Raw genomic sequence first — 18,030 nt, 5'->3', positions numbered from 1 at the left:
TTTTCTCTGTCTCACCCCCCCCACTCCCCACAGTCCAATTTTCCCTGGATGACTGATGATTCGTCTGAAAATAAAAAGCGTACAAAAGCGGACTGTTGAAAATAAGTTCACTGCGTTTTCCATCACTTTCACGTTATGTAAGCGCTTTATGGAGCACCCTTCTCTCTGGATATTACGTTGCGGTGAAATCGAGATCGTCCGTCATTAATTACGTTTACTTCCCTGGCTTTCAACCGAAGCTTTTTCTATAAACAGAAAGAAATCGCAGAACATCCGACACAGAACTCACGATCTGGCCATGATGTTTTATTGTGAGGCAACTTGGTGAAATCAGGCGCTCGTCAAAATATTAAAATCCGAAAAATCAGCATATTTCGGCCAGTTTGGACATCTATTCGAATTTTTGTTTTTTGGCTCATCATCTTGTATGTCCGTTCAAAAACACTTTCTTTTATGGGTGGGTTTTATTGAAAAACGCTGATTAGGGGAGCACAAAATCTAAATATGCAGATTCTAAAGACTCTTAAGCTATGGAAGTCACCAAACTTTGGATGCCATTTTCTCGTTATTTTTTTTTTCTAAAACCAGGCGACCCCCACCTCCTTTTTAAAATAAAATTCACCTATATTTTGTATATTATATAGACTCTGAAAGGTGTTAAGACAAAAAAGAAAAAAATCGATAAATATTGTCAAACTGGAGGAATGCCTATATATTTCTTCTACTGCATTATTTTGACGAGCGCCTGATTTCTCCACGATGCCTCACATTTTTGTTTTCGTTTGGCTTATAGACATACCAAAAGTAGTTCATTCGATTTAATTTATTTGGAAAAGTATTTTATTTCCATCAATGTTTAATCTATATTATAATAACCCAGGGAAACACGATAGTTTTAGCAAAGATAGTGTAGTATCTTTGGTTATAGTTGCTTTAAGTAAGACTGTTCTAAAACTCGTCGTTTTTCTTGCGCAATGTCTTATCCACTTCTTACAAAAATAACAACATTTTCCATTAAAAAACAAGCCAACCAATGATTATGAATGATCGTAAATAATTCACACCGCAATCGAAACAATTTGCGCCATTTAGGAGGCCGGCTGTTTCGACGTTGCTTTTAACGTAACCCGTTTAAAATCTGAAATCGTATTTTATCTTTCTATTTCATTTACTTTAGAAATGTCTATTAATTAAAGCTTTTCTTTGTATCGGTTATTGGTTGGACGTATGCATTCAGTGTAAGGTAAAGGTCGATGTGTCGGAACTGTCTGTTGCACGTGACCGCTGTGAGCATGTTTGGAGGCGGGCTTGTCGGGAAAAGAACCTTTTGTTTTAGTTGAGGTTTTACGGCGCTCGCAACTGCACCATACGGTCATAATATGAGCGCCAGAAGATTAGAGGTGTTACAAGAGAATAACAATCACAATAATAAAGAAGATAAGGACGATAGATGTTCGATAGGAAAGAAGAAGCAAACCACACCAGAGCACCCGCCAGCCACCCACCGTCATCAAAAGACTGCGCACGTTTGTTGAGTCAGCGTTCTGTGCTCGGGAAAACGGGGAAGGAAACACGCAGTGAGTGGCCACTAGTGCACGTGACCTTTGTGACGAGGTGACCGTTAAGATAAGATAAGATAAGATAATGCTTTATTATCCCAGAGGGAAATTTTTCCTGGCTGTACGACAGGTTCGATTATTCACGGTTCGGCCACTTTTAGTTTACAAAAAAATAGTAACTTCCGGTCGGTGCTGAATGAACGAGACCTTGGATTTATACGCCCTACATTAAGGAAGTCAAGTAGCCTTTACCCCCCTTTTCCAACTTCCGGTGACCTTCTTTCAAGGGTGCCACAAGTTGGCTTACGGCTCTGCAAATGGTTTACTAATATAACCCTACACCAAAGCCCTTAATACTAATTTATAATGCTAAATATTCCCACTTCCACTGATTCAGCATCGAGTCGATACAAAGCCCATAAGCAGAGCTTTGTGGACGAAAGCCTATCAAATCTCAGTCATGATACTCATGACATCACAGAAAGAATACTTTTCGATTTGTGTCATTACGCGGTAAAATCACGCTCTCATCAATTTTTGGGCATATGTATGAAGTTATTTGTGTCATCTTTAGGGTTGTTCATTTGCCCTGCTTTGGATGAAAAAACATCCATTTATCTTGAACAGAAGTCGAGATATTTACGATTGAAGGAGGAGGGGTCGTCTGGTTTCAGGGGTAAAATTAGTGAGAAAATTGCCACCAGAGTTTGGTGACTTCCACAGCTTGAGAATTCATTGAGAGTGAAATTTTACAATTTTTGAGCTTTTGATTAACGATTTTCAGTAAAACCTAAATATACAAGTGTTTTTGAATGGACATGAAAGGGGTTGAGTCAAAAAACCAAAATTTGATTTTAAAAATTGCCACACTAGTGGGGAAAACGTCAGTTTCTTCAATTTCACTATTTTGACGAGCGCCTGATTTCCCTATGATGCCCCACATTTGTGGTCAAAGAGACACATCGGAAGTGACCGCCCTTTTGCCTTCTTGTCTTTGTGCAGGCGCCGTGGTTAGACAGAGAGACACCACAAATTAGCTTTGTTATTCACATCCACACACACGGCGACGACCCAGGAAATGCATACCTAGCCAGAGGTTTAGACACAGGAAGAAGTTATCCAACAATTATTTTTTCTTTTTATATCGAGAAAGCTTCTCTGTGTGGAGTTGTGATTTGTCGATATGGAGGGTTATGAAGGCTCAGGTCAGGTTTTTAGATATAAATAAATGAATAAATGAATGATAAATAAATACATTTATATAAATATCCAACAATTATTTACATTTGTATATATCGAGAAGGCTTCAATGTGTGGAGTTGTGATTTGTCGAAATAAATAAATAAATAAATGAATAAATAAATAATAAATGAATAAATAAGGGATGAATGAATGGATGAATGAATGAATGAATGAATGAATGAATGAATTGAAGCTAGTTTTTTCTTCTGCTTGATTTTTTTTTCTCTCGATTTACTTATGCAGTGAAATCGGGCATGATTGTTGATCTGTTATTTTTAGCTGGTGAATGTAGGAGTACAACATGTGACTTTTCTCGTCCCTTAGTGGCACGACAATAGTGCTGCTCACAAGGCATTTTTTCTGGTTTTAGTTTTAGTTTTAGTAAGAGTTTTACGGCACTTGCAACACAATAAGGTCATACCAATGCCGAAGATTAGAGGGGCTGCAAGAGAGTAACAAACACAAAAAAGAAGGAGAGGAGATAAAGCCGATAGATGTTAGATAGGAAAAAAGAAGAAAACCACACCAGAGCACCCGCCAACCTCCCACATATTTTTCTGGCGCTTCAAGCATGACAAGAACAGCGCAGACGACAGCAACAGGCTACTCGAATCGATATACATGATGTAATTCCTTTCAAGAAATTTAAAGTTTTAGTAAGAGTTTTACGGCACTTGCAACAAAAGAAGGTAATATTAATGCCCGAAGATTAGAGGTATTATAGAGTAACATATGCGAAAAGGATAACAACGATATAAAGTTTGCTAGGAAAGAAGGAGCAAACCACACAAGAGCATGCGCCAATAACCTACAGGTAAGAATATAGCTCTGAAAACGACGGTGTCTCCGCAATAAATGTGCACGAGCCACAATTTTTTTTTTTGCTTTTTTTTTTTCAACAGCGACATTCGATTATTAAATTTCAATTCAGGTTTTTAAAAGTTTGAGTAGAGGTTTTACGGCGCTCGCAACTGCTTAAGGTCATATGAGCGCCAGAAGATTAGAGGTGTTACAAGAGAGTAACACACATAAAAAAGGAAGAAGGGGAGATATAAAAAGAACGATAGATGTTTGATAGGAAAGAAAAAGGTTTTGAAGGAGTCTTTAACTCTATGATTGCGGGTCGCCACTTAAGTGGTGTTTTTGGGGCATCGATCACGCCAACGCCAATAAGACCTGCACCTTGTCTTTTTCTACATTTGCTTCCTATTTTCACCCATATCGCGATTTCTACCACATTACGACTAATTTGAGTGCTTACACACAAACAAATCCATCTTTCTTTTTTTCTCTTCTTCCTCGTTCTCGATGACAGCAGCTAGACAGTCAGTCCGATGTCGCGCACAAACTGTGCAGTTCGTTTCAACTCTGAGAGACTGCCATAGAGTTTCTCTCAAGGAGAGTCACATTCTGCCACATCTGTGCGCGAAGGGTGGCGTAGCGCGGGCAGTGCTGAAGGACACGGTTGGCATCCTCTTGGTCGTGTCCACATTCACAGATCGCTGACTCTCCCACTTTTAATTTGGTGTGCATATGGTGTTTGAGTCTGTTGTGGCCACAACGGAGTCTAAAGATTGTGACCTGGTCTGCTCTATTTAGTATTAATATCTGACTGAATTATAGCCGATGTAGGGTAACACACTAGGCGCCTGGGTGCGTAAAATTGTGGAATCTCTTGTGGACAGAAAGAGTTAAGGCTAAGGCAAGGGAGCCTGGTACAGTGACATTGACCAGCTCATCATGATGAGGCTAGTTGGAGTTGAGAAAGTAAAACAAGTTCGTAGATGTCGCTTTGAACTTTGACAGTGTGCTTATTGAAGCCTTTGGAAATTGTTTACTTTTAGGAGTCGAGTAGCAGAAAGACATGTCGAACTTGGACAAAGTTTGCGCGCACAGGACCGTGCATTACTTCTTCAAAAGACTGTTCCTGTTTCAGTACGTGCTTTGGGCACGAGAAAAAAAGCAGATTGGATCCCAACGTCTATTTTTACTTTTTCAATACTTACTAAGAGTTTTACGGCTCTTGCAACACAATAAGATAAGTACCAAAGATTTGAGGTGTTACAAGAGAGTAACATACACAAAAAAGAAGGAGGAGAGACAAAGACGATAGATGTTTGATAGGATAGAAGGAGCAAAACACACCAGAGCACCCCCAACTACCCACAGTAAGAGTTTTACGGCACTTGCAACACAATAAAGTCAAATAAGTGCCGAAGATTAGAGGTGTTACAAGGGAGTAACATACACAAAAAAAGAAGGAGGAGAGACAAAGACGATAGATGTTTGATAGGAAAGAAGGAGCAAAACACACCAGAGCACCCACCAACCGCCCATAGTAAGAGTTTTACGGCACTTGCAACACAATAATGTCAAACAAGTGCCGAAGATTAGAGGTGTTACAAGGGAGTAACAAACATACACAAAAAAAGAAGGAGGAGAGATAAAGACGATAGATGTTTGATAGGAAAGAAGGAGCAAACCACATCAGAGCACCCACCAACCACCCAAAACAAAGACATCAACGCAAACAGCTAAAAGAGCAGACCAAAAATCAGTGTGTCAGTGCATGAACAACAAAACTGCCTTTTAATATTTATCGGCGGAAAACACCAAGGTCATCATCGTTTTTCAAAGAAATACATACATAGGCATACAAACCAAATAAAGAAAACATTTCATAAAAACTATCTGTAAATTATAACTTTTGACTTTCAATAACTTCAGAACGGTTTAACCCTATCCGTACGGTACGTCGTGTTTTACTATCGTATCCATACGACATGGGGAAATCTGTGCCACCACTTTCAAAGAGGAAATTTACTCGTACGCTTTGCGTCAGTCTGTCAAAATAATTTTTTGAGAAATACTGAAAGTTTCAAAGCGATCTTCATACCTACTTAAAGTATTCTAAAATGCAAAGAATACAATCCCGGGGGTACAAAATGAGCCCAGGGCATACAGATAGGGTCAAAATAGGATAAAAGGAAATGTGGTCATTGTGCTGCCACTATGGCTCTCCTCACGGTACATCATTTGCTACCACAATGTTTCAAAAGTGCCGGGCTATTACTATTACTGGTTAGCCTGAGTTTAAACACCCCCATTTTTTAAATTAAAAGTGTATTTTATATAAAACAATAAATCTGGCTTTCTCCATATTCTCAAAAGTGTAAAAAAAAAATAAGTTTGGCCATACTGGCAGCACCATGACCAATAATGCCAATATTATTTCTTTAAAAAAACCAAAAAAACAAAGAAATTCAAAGACAACTGAAAGAATGATTTTTCAGCGCCTATTAAAAAAAAATTAACCTAATTTAGAGGGTGGGATGCTTCAATCCTGCCTGTCAGGACAACCCAGGCTGTGGCAGACGAAATGTCCCTGCAGAAAGATGGAGATGCTCAGTAAAATAGTTCTCCACACAAGAATAGAACTCACTTATTTTGCATGCCGTGGTGAAATGTACAACCACTGCACTCCACCATCGACACCAGTACAACTGTTTAAGACTAAACGCTCCTCAATGATGTACCTCTCACAGGACGTAACCCAGGACCACTCATAACGGTACATTTGAACAGTCAAACTCGAAATGAGTCACTGTGATGTGAAAACTCATTATTTATAACATTAAACTAGCATTTTTATCCTAACCTTTAACTCTTTAAACCCTGAGTTTTTTTCCACCATTTCCAGGAGTTTTTTCTACAGTCACCTAAACCTGGTGCAACATGTCTCGTTATAACCCCAAAAGCTTGCCTCCAACTTCTAAATGGCGGAAACAAAGGTTAAGTCATTAATAAAAAACTTGGTTTGGGAATAGTTCCGAAAAACAAACAAAAACTAATACTAAATAGAATGAAACAGCTGCCACTAGTATCAGACGCTGGTGTCCGATGGTGAACAGGGTTGTTACCGCCAAACTCTCCCGTTTTTTAAATTTTATAGTAGAGGGATTTACGGCGCTCGCAACTGCATAAGGTCAAAAGAGCGCCAAGGAATGGGTGTCAACAGAGAAGTCTTTACAGGGAATCAAACTTAGACTGCTCACCTCTCTAGCTTCAAAAGCACAAGGTCTGCTTCGACTATCATAATCAAGGCACCCCAAAATAGCAGGTCACAAGAGAGTGACAAACATACAAAAGAAGTAGAGGAAAATGACAATAGTAAGGATCAGGAAAGAAAAAGCAGCAGTTCCCTGTTGTTGATCAGGCACAGTTATGAGCGTGACATGAGTCAGTCCTTTTACAATTCTACTATGCTTGAACGAGAAATGTCCCCCCTTTGGGAATGGCCTAAAGACACTTCAGTCAGTGGCACTGCCCCGGGGAGTAAACTCTCCCAGTGTCCGATGGGGTTTAGAGAGTTGAGTACTACAGTAGAGTACCCCACCCAAACAATTCCTCCTGATTCTATCACTTTTTTATGATATAATAAGCCTACCAGTGCCAGTGGGCTGACATCCATTACAAAACAACTGAATTCAAATTACACGACAACCAAACCAGACAAAAAGTCCCCTCCTTAGAAAACCCGCTGAGATCACAATCACACATCTTACTCTGTGAACAAGATGCAGGGCCTGTGTTGAACAGCGGTGTGGTTATTTTTGCATCCACTCAAAAAAATGACAAATGTTTGAGGGTAGTTGTCAGTATGAAAACTGTAAATGTGTACATCTCTCCTCTGCCTTTACGCAGAACATACAAAAAAACTTGAGATTGTTGGTGGTGCCAAACTTCCTTTTCTAACACTGGAGGTAATGTGGAAAACAAAGAATGTATAATCTACACAGCTGAGCAAATATGATTTTGTTTGACCTCAGAAAGTATGAATACATCTTCAGTAAAATAAGAACACATAAAACTTTAAATTCTACCATGACCATTTGGACAGTTCTATTGAAAACGTTGACAGGACAGTCCCAGCAAAAGCAAAGGGTGGGGTGAGGTATCTAGTACAAGGTCTCTATAGAGATAGGACCCAACTTATACTGTGTAATCAATATAATATATATCTCTGACTGAGACCAAATAAATCATGTACTAATTAAACTAAAAAAGAATACAATTTCATGTCTCTGAATGAGACAAACTCCAGTAGGGCATCGTAGAAACAATCAAGCCTTGAAAAACAACCAATACATTTTTTAAAACCCTGGTTATGTCCAAGACATCTTCGGAGTAGGCCATTAGAAAAATAATAATAATATAAAACGAATAAAACAAAGAAACTTACTGGTCTTTAGAAAAAACATAATAAATCCTCTCCCTCCTCCCATCTAAAAAACAAACCGCTAATCCATCAGATTCTAAACTCTGATGCTAAACACACAATTCTATGAGCTTGTTCATAGATTTCTGTCCCCGCGGTTTTTTGTACCCCGCATAATCTACCAAAATCTGGTCATTCTTTGCATTCTGATTATTTTCCTTTATCATTCTTTTCATTCTTGCTCAAATTGACAGAATCGCATAATTTCAGATCTTTTTGGGCTCAGTTTGCATAATTTCAGAATTTTATTTTTTTTTGCAATAAAACCGCGGGGACAGATAGATAGTGACTGTGGGCCACTCTCAGAGAGAAAACCTTTCCTTCCAACAGTAACTTTGAACAGTAACAGTAACAGTAACAGTGCAGCTCCTGCCAAACATGCTGTGGTGTAAATTTTGTATTATTTATTGCCGGATGAGAATGACCCCACACTTGTGACACGTCTGCCTAAAGACAGGCATGGCACCCACATAAAGTCTTGTGCACAATCACAGTCACACAATACGCAAGTCTGCAAAAGTATACAATAACAGAGCTTCCATAGAGGAGCTTTACATTCGGACTGATTTTCACAAAACTTTTCGCATCCACACTTCACACCATATAAGTGAAAAATACAACTGCATGCTAAGTCGTATCATCTTACATTTTTGGATATGCAGCTTGAGAATTGGGGAAAACTGGAGTCGGTGATCAATGAAACACGACATTATTGATAAAATGGAGCCAATAGCAATGCATAAATAGTCTATTCATTTTCACTCCAAAGCAGCACAGTCCCTTGTATCGTCATTACTTCCAAGAGAACACTTGACATTCATTGCACTTTTATTCAGTCAGGTAGCTAGCATTGCATTCCACTTTCCCTCTCTCATTCCGCTTTCTTCTACACCATGTCCACATACAATGAAAGGAGACAAAATTCATGGCGCTGAAGATTCTACATTTACCGGTATCCGAAAGCACTGCATAAATGGCATCCAATGTTTTAATTTTAAGGTTTCCCTTACAAAAAAAAATTAAGAAAAACTATAATATTTGCTCAAAGCTGAGAGCCTTAATCCGAAATAGTTGAATATAAAGGTAAACCCAATACAAGAGATCTTTGTGAAACAGCATTATTATAAGCAATGATTTCGAAGTAGAAACATTGAAAACTGAAATGAAGATACATCAAGTTTAAGTCTGCACATATTATGTAATATTTAATAAAATTCATCATAAAATATTACACCAATACAAAGTACCTATGAATAACTATTGTAATGAAACATACATTTTGTTTTTCTGTTTCGATTGTGCATGATACAAATATGCTCACAGTATATTATCAGCTGTTGTGTGCTTTAAACCCAATCCCCCAAAAGTGTTTCGATGAAATGTCTTGAACACACTTGTTAACCACGTAGAAAAAAAGTTAAACAACCATGTGAAATGATGGAATGTTCAATCACAAAGTGTCAGGAAATATGAATGAATTCAATGACAAACTTTTGATGATCATAATAATAAACAACGCTCATTAAAAAATTCTTTTGTTCCTTTTTGTGATCTTCTCTCCTTAAAGTAAAAGGCGAGAATGAATTGACCGAGGATTTTGCGTAAGATCATCCAGGAGGGGTGAATGATGTTACATAAAAAAAGGCAAATGATTAAAAAAAAAAGCTGGAAAAAACCAACAGCAGTTTTTATCAGAGGATAACAGCACAGAAATTTTACTCTGTGCTGACGACAAAGGCAGGCCTAAATTACTTTGAAAAATTTATGAAAAGCACCAGAACTAGGCCCAGCTTTTTTTACACACACACATGTGTGTATCATAATACAAATATTTCAATAAATGCGCAGGTCCCCTGCACTGGATACATCCAAAAATCAATCAGTCATATCCAAAACAGTAAATTACAAAATTATGACACTTGTAGAGGTACAAAGTTTAGTTCAACAACATATTAATTATTATAAATGAAAAACTGAAAAGTGAATCACGATGATATATGCCCTATATAAATGACATCATAATCCATGAAAGAAAATGAAATTTCATCAATGTGCCACAGAATGTGAGCAACACAGTCGTGGCCCAAAGCTTGTAATTAATTACTTCCTCTAAACATTACATTATCTACATCAAGTAAAGTACATAACGGATAACCTTCACGAGCAGGACTCTGCATGATTTTTAAAATAAACTGGAAAACAATAATTTTCTATAAAGGAAAAAATCTGCGAATATCACTGAGAAACAACTTTATAAAGTCCAATTTTGACCTCTTTGAGTCGAGACACCACGGATATAAACTTCTTTAAGTTACTAAGTCTCAGATTCTCTAATGAAAAATGTTACTTGTAATGTCTCGCTCCATATTTTTTCTTAAAAGTTGCCTCACGAAATAAGAGTAGAAACAAATTTGTATTTTAACTCGTAGGGTCCACGAATCTGACAAAACACAAGATTTTGAAAAAAATATGATTCTGCAATACACCTCTCAATGATACCATGATATTTAATAATCCGTATTAAATAATCATAATACGAATCAATTCTAAAAAGATAGCACAAACAGCATGGTCAGGTCAAAAGGCACCATAACTGGGAATAGGACAGCAAACAGCTGCACCACATTTTTTCCAAGACATCTGATTATATTAATAGTAGAAATAGTTCCAAAAGTAACATCAAGTGTTGTCTCCAAAGTGGGTGGGTGGGTGATTCTTCTCAAAATATTCAACTTCCATAAAAACTATAGAGGCTCCCAGGAGCAAAATGGCCTTGCTCTCTCATGTTAGAATAGGGTTGGGATTCAAAAAAGATCTTTGCCTATGACAGTGACAGCTCAATTATTGATTAGTAGTGTCATTCTTTTATTCCACTTCCATATATTTTTATCATGATTCTCATACACTTTTCTTCACTCAGTATGGCCACAGAACTTGCGGTGAATAGATAACTGCAAAGAATGCAAACAAAAGTCTCAGGAGGTGAGGAAGGGCAAGAGTTAGGATTCCCAGGGGTATAGTAGTAACAAAACACTACAAAATATTCAAGGTTCTCATTTTCACTTATAGTATATTATATATATATAAGTAGCAGAACCATCATGTTTCACCTTGACGTTACAGCACAATGCACTCATGACTTACAGTTTCAAGGTCTGTCTTCAACGCTGTCAGTCCTACTGTCCCAAGATTTCTTTCACAAGGGCATACAAATGAACGGAATGATAAGCACTTCAAAGACGGAACACTTTGCTTTTGCCATCTTAACCTCAGCAGGTAGAAATTCACAAACTCAGCCATTTGCGTACACTTCAGGCATCCTTTTGAGTAACAAAATACTTATGATCTTTAATCACTGTCTCTGAATTTTCCGAGCTGTCCTTTGAAGCTGTATCCTCTTCTACCTCCGACTTTGGTAAGAGTTTGGTCACAGTAGCAGCCTGAGCCGCAGCCGTCGCAGAGGCATGTGTGAGGAACAGATCCCGCAACACGCCCAGTTCTTTATTAAGAATTGTCACCTTCTGCTCCAGGGCCCGATTCTCCTCCCTCAGGCGAGCCACCTTTTCCATTGTGTCCTTGGCTTTCTGACGACTGGCCTCTCGGCTTTTGCGAACTGCTACGTTATTGCGCTCTCGACGCTTTTTGTATTCGTCACTGTTTTTGTCCAGCTTTTGACGCTTTCCACCCCCGCCACGTGTCTGGCTCTGCTGGGAGTCCCCGTCAGAGTCAGACTCGTACGATTCATAGGTCTTCTTTGGTGGCATCTTCAACACCTGGAGAAAATAAAATGCACAAAGCGGTGAAGAAATTGTGGTTTCCCTTAAAAAACTTCTCTGAGAAGAGGCAATTTTTATAACCTAGACTAGCAAAAAAACTAACGATGCTCAGTGCATAAAAAAAAAAAACAGGCCTCCCATTGAAAACAATTTTATAATGCCAATTATTTAATACATTTATTTCGCAGCCTCGTCCGACCAGCAATCCTGCAACCATGACACACGAAATAAAAAAGCTGGACTTGTTCAACATTCAGAACGAAACTTAACCCTTCTTACTCTTATTCTGCCGCAAAGATTATCTTTTAATCCTAAAATTGTCTCGCCTTAGGCATAGAAATATTATAATCTATATGCACACAATAATTGCGTACATGTGGATGGTTGTTTTCTATACCGGTAGCTGCAAAAACTACAGACCGTAGAACGACGAAAAAATTACTGAAGGTAGTTCAAAAACCAAGCTAAGTTTCTATCAATTCAGTTTAAAGAGTAAGTGCTTGCATTCGCCTGAAAAATTTACAACAAATAGAAAACACTCTCTGATGATTTTTCCGTTCGTCATTACAATGCAGTGTTCAAGACATTTTTTTTTTCCACGATATAAAAAAAGAGACTTCCGTTAACATGCAGTGAACACTGAACCCATAATGACCTGATAATAGAGTCCGTTCATCAGACTGGGTACCCAGCTAGTTATTTAATTAGAAATTGTCAGCTGGGCCTACGGCACGGGTTGGTGATGCACCTCATAATTCACTGATCATGCAACTGAATAGTTTCATAAAATCATCTGAATCGCATTACATAAAAGATTGCATTGCCAAAGTGAACTGATGGTAATATATAGAATAGGCCTATAGCCTCCTATAACTACTATATAAGTATAAAAAATAAAGAATATGGAGACGCCAGGGGAAAAAAGTAGGATAAATAGAAGAGGGAAGTAGAATTATTGGCAGCAAACAGAGAACATGATTTCATTGCATTTTATATACATAGAGGTAGGTAGACTCCGCATTATAAACCAAGCTTGGTTTATCCGAAAATAGCAGTACAAAGAGATCAGATACAAAATTTCGTTCAGGTGAATATTTAATTTTTAAAAGCAGTCTAGCAGACTCCAGTGGTTCTTACGGTTCCCTGTGCTGCGACTATACTGTAGATTCTAGTACAAAGTTTTCCGGTAAAGCAACTGAATACTTTTAACAGCAAAGGGTGATTTTTTACAGCAAGACAAAAGGTAAAGATAAAGTACCAAAATTTAGATATGGGTCATATCTCCATGACCCTACCAAGTCATGCACAGAGCTTTGGAGTGAAAGTCAAGTCACCACCGACACGAGACTCTCATCTCTTTCTCCACTTCCTCTACATTCTTGAAACGAATGTGTTCCCCACCAAACCAAACTGAGAGCTAGCCCAAACATTACCGTATTGGGGAATAGGACAAATCATGAATGTTCGGAAAAGGAGTGTGCTCTAAACAAATTTTGCGGAACTGATGCAGCGTAGTGTGTTCATCAACCACCATCAGCTGTTGAGTGGAGGGTGTTGCGCAACATTTGACAACGCACCGGTACCTCACTTCAAATGGTTTTACATTCATTCAGGTCTATAACTTTCAACATTTCACAAAAATATACTTACAGAAGAGGAAAGCTGACGCTTCCCGTCCTTCCACAACTTCGTGTATAACTTGATCAACAAGATCAAGAGAGAGAACTAATAATTCGTGTACAACTGTGAAGAAAATGTCAAGACAGCCATCAACTTCCTATCGAGCTAAGTACTAAAAATAGTAACAAAACCTGATGCAATCGTCTTAGTCGGCCAATGAAAATATATAGAATAACGCATTCATTCCGAAGTAAAAAGACCGCATCAAATATTGATATACTAGAAATATTTTCTGTACGATAACTGAACATTGTGTTCACTTGTTCAGAGGTATTGAAGCAAATAATTTAACAAAATTATTTTTTTCACGATATCTTATTTCCACCTTGACAGAGGCGAACGACCAGCTCTGTATTGTCTAAATTTAGATTAGGACTTTCCCTTTGACCCGCCCCTTTTTCAACAAGAAATCAAGAGCCAATAGTGAGCCAGTAAATTTCCTCGAGGTTCCCAGGGCACGGTCAAGGACGAAATTGACGTCATAAAATGGACCAATAGAAAGCAAGTATCTATGACGTCTTTTTATATTTTTAGACGCCAAATCACGTAGGTATGTTCCTCTAAATCCGCGTAGATTTTTTTCCTTTATATGCTTATTTTGTCGTTTTATAAGTTGAATCTTCATCAAATTTTCATTATTGGACCTGTATATATCTTACAAAGGAAATTAGAAAAAAATTACGATCACAGAAAGATTCTTATAATTAGCAAGCTATTAATATCGCGCGTCTGAAAATAACTTAACGCGTATGAATATGTGGAGTGGCATCTACGTCAAGGCTTCCCCCAACTTTGATATAAAAGGTTCCTCCGCCGCTTGGATTGACATTCAACAGCTCTGCCAGTGATTTCACAATACGAAAACCCGAGAGATAAAAAAATAATCTAAGTGTCTCCCCTAGTACAGTGACAACAGACAGTTGTTGCCGATCTCTTCAGTGCCTGGGTAACGCAAACCGCCAAGATAGAGCCGATTACATCAACCTACATTTCTTCGTTTGAAGATTTGAACACCAGTGGTCAGAAATGCCCAAGCATTGGTGAATTGATGGATTCACTTCAGCTTTCCGAGTTGCAGACTTTCTTCAGCACAAACAAAGGTGAGCTGACTTCTAAAAAGTTGTTCGTGGAGTCAATTGATTGTGCACCCCTAGATCTTCTCGATCCCATCCTGGAGCGAGTTTTAGACTTGAGTGAATACATTCCCACAAACAGTTCCCTGGACAGCCACATTATTTCTACTCACATTTCCCCAGATCCCACGGATCTACAACATCAGAGCCTACCTCAAGTGGTGCTGGACGCCACGGCCCTCGTGCACGAGGAGAAATACCCTGGTGAAGGGTCAGTGCTGCCTCCTCCGGTGGTCAACTTTTTGGAGAGTGGTCAAAGCCCGGAGCAGTCGGACGTGACGAGCTACTACAGCGACGACAGCAACTCAGCAACGCAACAAATGCCCGAGTTCAGCCAGTTGACCTCTCCTGGGGTGGATGCTCCCAGCACCAGTGGTTTTCAATGGCCAAACTTAGTGAAACGTGAAGATTTCGGAGTCAGGACAGATGACTTTGGATTTACTCCATGCCACATCTCCGCTAAACATCCTCACACTCACACATCTGTGCCCTCATCGATAGGGGGAGATGGAGCCTCACTGCCCTACGTGACCTCCCCCACCACCTCACTCCCATCTCCAACATCTACGATATACTCAGCTTCTAGTCCTGGCACCCCAGGGCCCTCCACCCCCAGTAGTCGAGGGCGACGCCCACATGGCTCCGCAGCCCCCTACTCCACAAAGTCTCGCAGACGTCAGGTGGAGAAGGGAACTCAGGAGTACGTGGATAAGAGGGCCAGAAACAATGTTGCAGTTCGCAAAAGCCGTGCAAAGGCAAAGGAAAAGCAGCGTGAAACAGAGGGTCGTGTGAAGTCTCTTCTCGATCAAAATGACCAGTTGCAAAAGAAAGTAGACTTGCTCAGTAAGGAATTGAATGTTCTCAAAGGACTTTTCTTGAACGTTGGTGCTTCTATACCTGATGAATTCCTCAAGCTGATGGGTGATTCCTGACCTATGGATGAAGATATTAATTAGGACTTTGTACTCTGAACTAAAGACATTACTCTGCCAACATGACATTCAACGGTTGGAAAGTAAACACATTTGAAATTCATCGGAAGTATCATCCTGTGCCCTCACTGTCTCCTTGTTCAGGTGCCCAGTCGTTGGGCACTGTCTACTCTACAGTTTCATCCACAGGCAGCAGAGAAATCCAACTTGACTCAAACATCATTTTGTACATTCTATTTCATATGTTGAGATTCTCATGTTGTGAGCTTTACAATCTGCTTTTTTGTATCATAATAAGAATAATATTATATAACGCTTCACCATTTTCTACTCACTGTCTTTTTATATTTGGTAAATGGAATGGCGTAGCTGTAGCACACACAGATCCTTGTCTTTGCAACAATGGGTTTGGTGGATAGTTATAGTTGTGATTGAAAAATTTCATCGTCATAATATATATATAATCTATAGAGACTATTTTCAATTAAAATAATCACTTGCTGACAATGCCAGTTTTGCTTTGCCATGTGCATACACTTTCAAAAGAGGCCAACTGTTTACTTTTCTTTTTTGTTGTTTAGAATAGAGACATTTCCCAAGCATGTTGTGATAGTTGTTTTAGACATAAACTTTTAATTGTTTCATGTTCTGTTATCATCTTCCAGTAACATCAATCTTTATTTCATTCATCATCACCTCCAAATTTTGTACAGTTTGTAAAAAGATCACTGCTTCTATCTCCTCCCATTGTCTGATCTGAATACATTATTGTATTGTGTTGGAAAAACATGTGATTGCTAAAGAACAAGATCTACTTCTCCGAAGTCTATTTCTTTGTAAAAGCAACTGATACTGGATCAGTTATTCATTACATTAGTACCAAATGTGTTCAGAGTATTGATGTACTGACTTCATTCCACAACATCATGTATGGCACAGATCAAGTTCAAAAACCTTCGCTTTGGCTTTGGCCAATTCCCTTCTCTTTTATTTTCAGCGAGTGATCTTTTGATTACGAAATCTTTTCTCTGGTTCCTTGATGGTATTCACCCAAAATGTTATCGTCTCTAGCTTTTTAGAGATTTATGTTGTGCCAGTGATTAATTTGCTAAAGAAAATCTTTCAGAACCATGTTTAGAATAGCTTACATTTTTAGTTTTCTCATCCAGATGACAATTATTATTTTAAAGACTGTCTGGACTGTCTCTTGCTTCTGTTCACCTGTCAACCTTCCCTCAAGCCTCAACTGATCTTTAACATTACACTTTTCATACAGTCAGTACTTAAGTATTCATAAGTGTACATCATCTTTAAAATGTTGTGTTAACTTTCAACTGTTAATTCATACATTTTACACCACTTTGCCATATTTCTCTCTATGTTTTCCTGTTTTTCTCTCTCATGACTTCACATTCTCAGTCATTGTTTTGGTGTTGTGCATTTTGTTCATTTGTCACCAAAGCCCTCTCTTGGCCTGTGTGAGCGTGTGGTATACGTCAATTTTACTACTCTGTGGTATGCCATGTGCTGGCAAAGTTGTTATTTTAATACTGTACAAGTACAATACAAAAAATGAAAAATAAAACTAAAAAAAAAATGAACTGCAAAGTTGCAAAATATAAACCTGGTGTTTTTTTCAATGTTTACTACACTACTTACTTCTAGAACTGTCTGTCTATTTCAATTTTACTTGAACTGTCTGTCTATCTCTTCATTCTATCTTTGATTGTTTCACAAGTACCAAAATATATTTATTATTACAAATTACACCTGTACGTGTGAGAAATATAAAATGGGCTTGATACTTCCAACTGCTTATAATCTCAACACGAAGACGCATCATTGAAGGTCCTACCCGGAACGGTACTCAACTAATTTTATGAGGCTGATGAGTCAGACGAGTACTGCAGTTGAAGAGATACCTCTTTATACTAAACTATACACCTGACATACATTATAATGTTGCAGTGACTGTTGCACTATGGTACCATTTAATTGTAGTGCAGTCTGACAGGGAGCTTTGAATTTGCCCTGCCTTTAGCAAAGAACAAGAACGATTCTTCTTGTTCAGAAGAGTCCAGGGACTCGATCGAACCCTAGTAGTCACCACCCACAGTAAGTCTGACCACAAACACTTTTGAACAACAGACAGAATAAATGTTGATGAGGTTTGAACCCGAAACCCTTCTTGAATAGAAATTTTTTAGAAGCTGCTGCTGATTGATCCTTATCATACACGGTACTTTTTCTCCCTGTAGAGGGATCTGTCCTCGTAAGGAAAGGAACAAATAAAATTCTAATAAAATATCATGTGCATAAAAAAATTACAAGAAGAAGAAAGGCAAGGCCAAATGGTAATACAAGTATTTAGTAATAAATAAAAAGTAATATCCAATATCGTGTGTTGCAATAAACTGCAACCAAGACCTC

At 38.5% G+C, this 18,030-nt stretch overlaps 2 protein-coding genes across 3 annotated transcripts; one reads left to right on the top strand and one right to left on the bottom strand.

The window, feature by feature from the left end:
- Nucleotides 1-8,327: 8,327 nt before the first annotated feature.
- On the bottom strand, nucleotides 8,328-13,802 carry LOC101848376 (CCAAT/enhancer-binding protein gamma). The gene is made up of 2 exons (XM_035971601.1): nucleotides 13,506-13,802; nucleotides 8,328-11,852 (listed from the first exon to the last, which is right to left on the bottom strand). Exon 2 carries the CDS (start codon nucleotides 11,841-11,843, stop codon nucleotides 11,391-11,393), a length of 453 nt encoding a protein of 150 aa, XP_035827494.1. The 5' UTR covers nucleotides 11,844-11,852; nucleotides 13,506-13,802; the 3' UTR covers nucleotides 8,328-11,390.
- Nucleotides 13,803-14,219: 417 nt separating this feature from the next.
- On the top strand, nucleotides 14,220-17,223 carry C/EBP (CCAAT/enhancer binding protein). Of its 2 annotated transcripts, XM_013086449.2 has the most exons (2): nucleotides 14,349-14,635; nucleotides 14,792-17,223. In XM_013086449.2, the coding sequence occupies exons 1-2, from the start codon at nucleotides 14,584-14,586 to the stop codon at nucleotides 15,598-15,600; spliced, it is 861 nt and encodes a 286-aa protein (XP_012941903.1). In that variant the 5' UTR covers nucleotides 14,349-14,583; the 3' UTR covers nucleotides 15,601-17,223.
- Nucleotides 17,224-18,030: the final 807 nt, after the last annotated feature.

Source organism: Aplysia californica, unplaced genomic scaffold, assembly GCF_000002075.1.
Source record: "Aplysia californica isolate F4 #8 unplaced genomic scaffold, AplCal3.0 scaffold00469, whole genome shotgun sequence".
Taxonomy (NCBI): domain Eukaryota; kingdom Metazoa; phylum Mollusca; class Gastropoda; order Aplysiida; family Aplysiidae; genus Aplysia; species Aplysia californica.
Note: the sequence above shows the minus strand (reverse complement) of the source record. Positions and strands in the feature narration are given on the sequence as shown.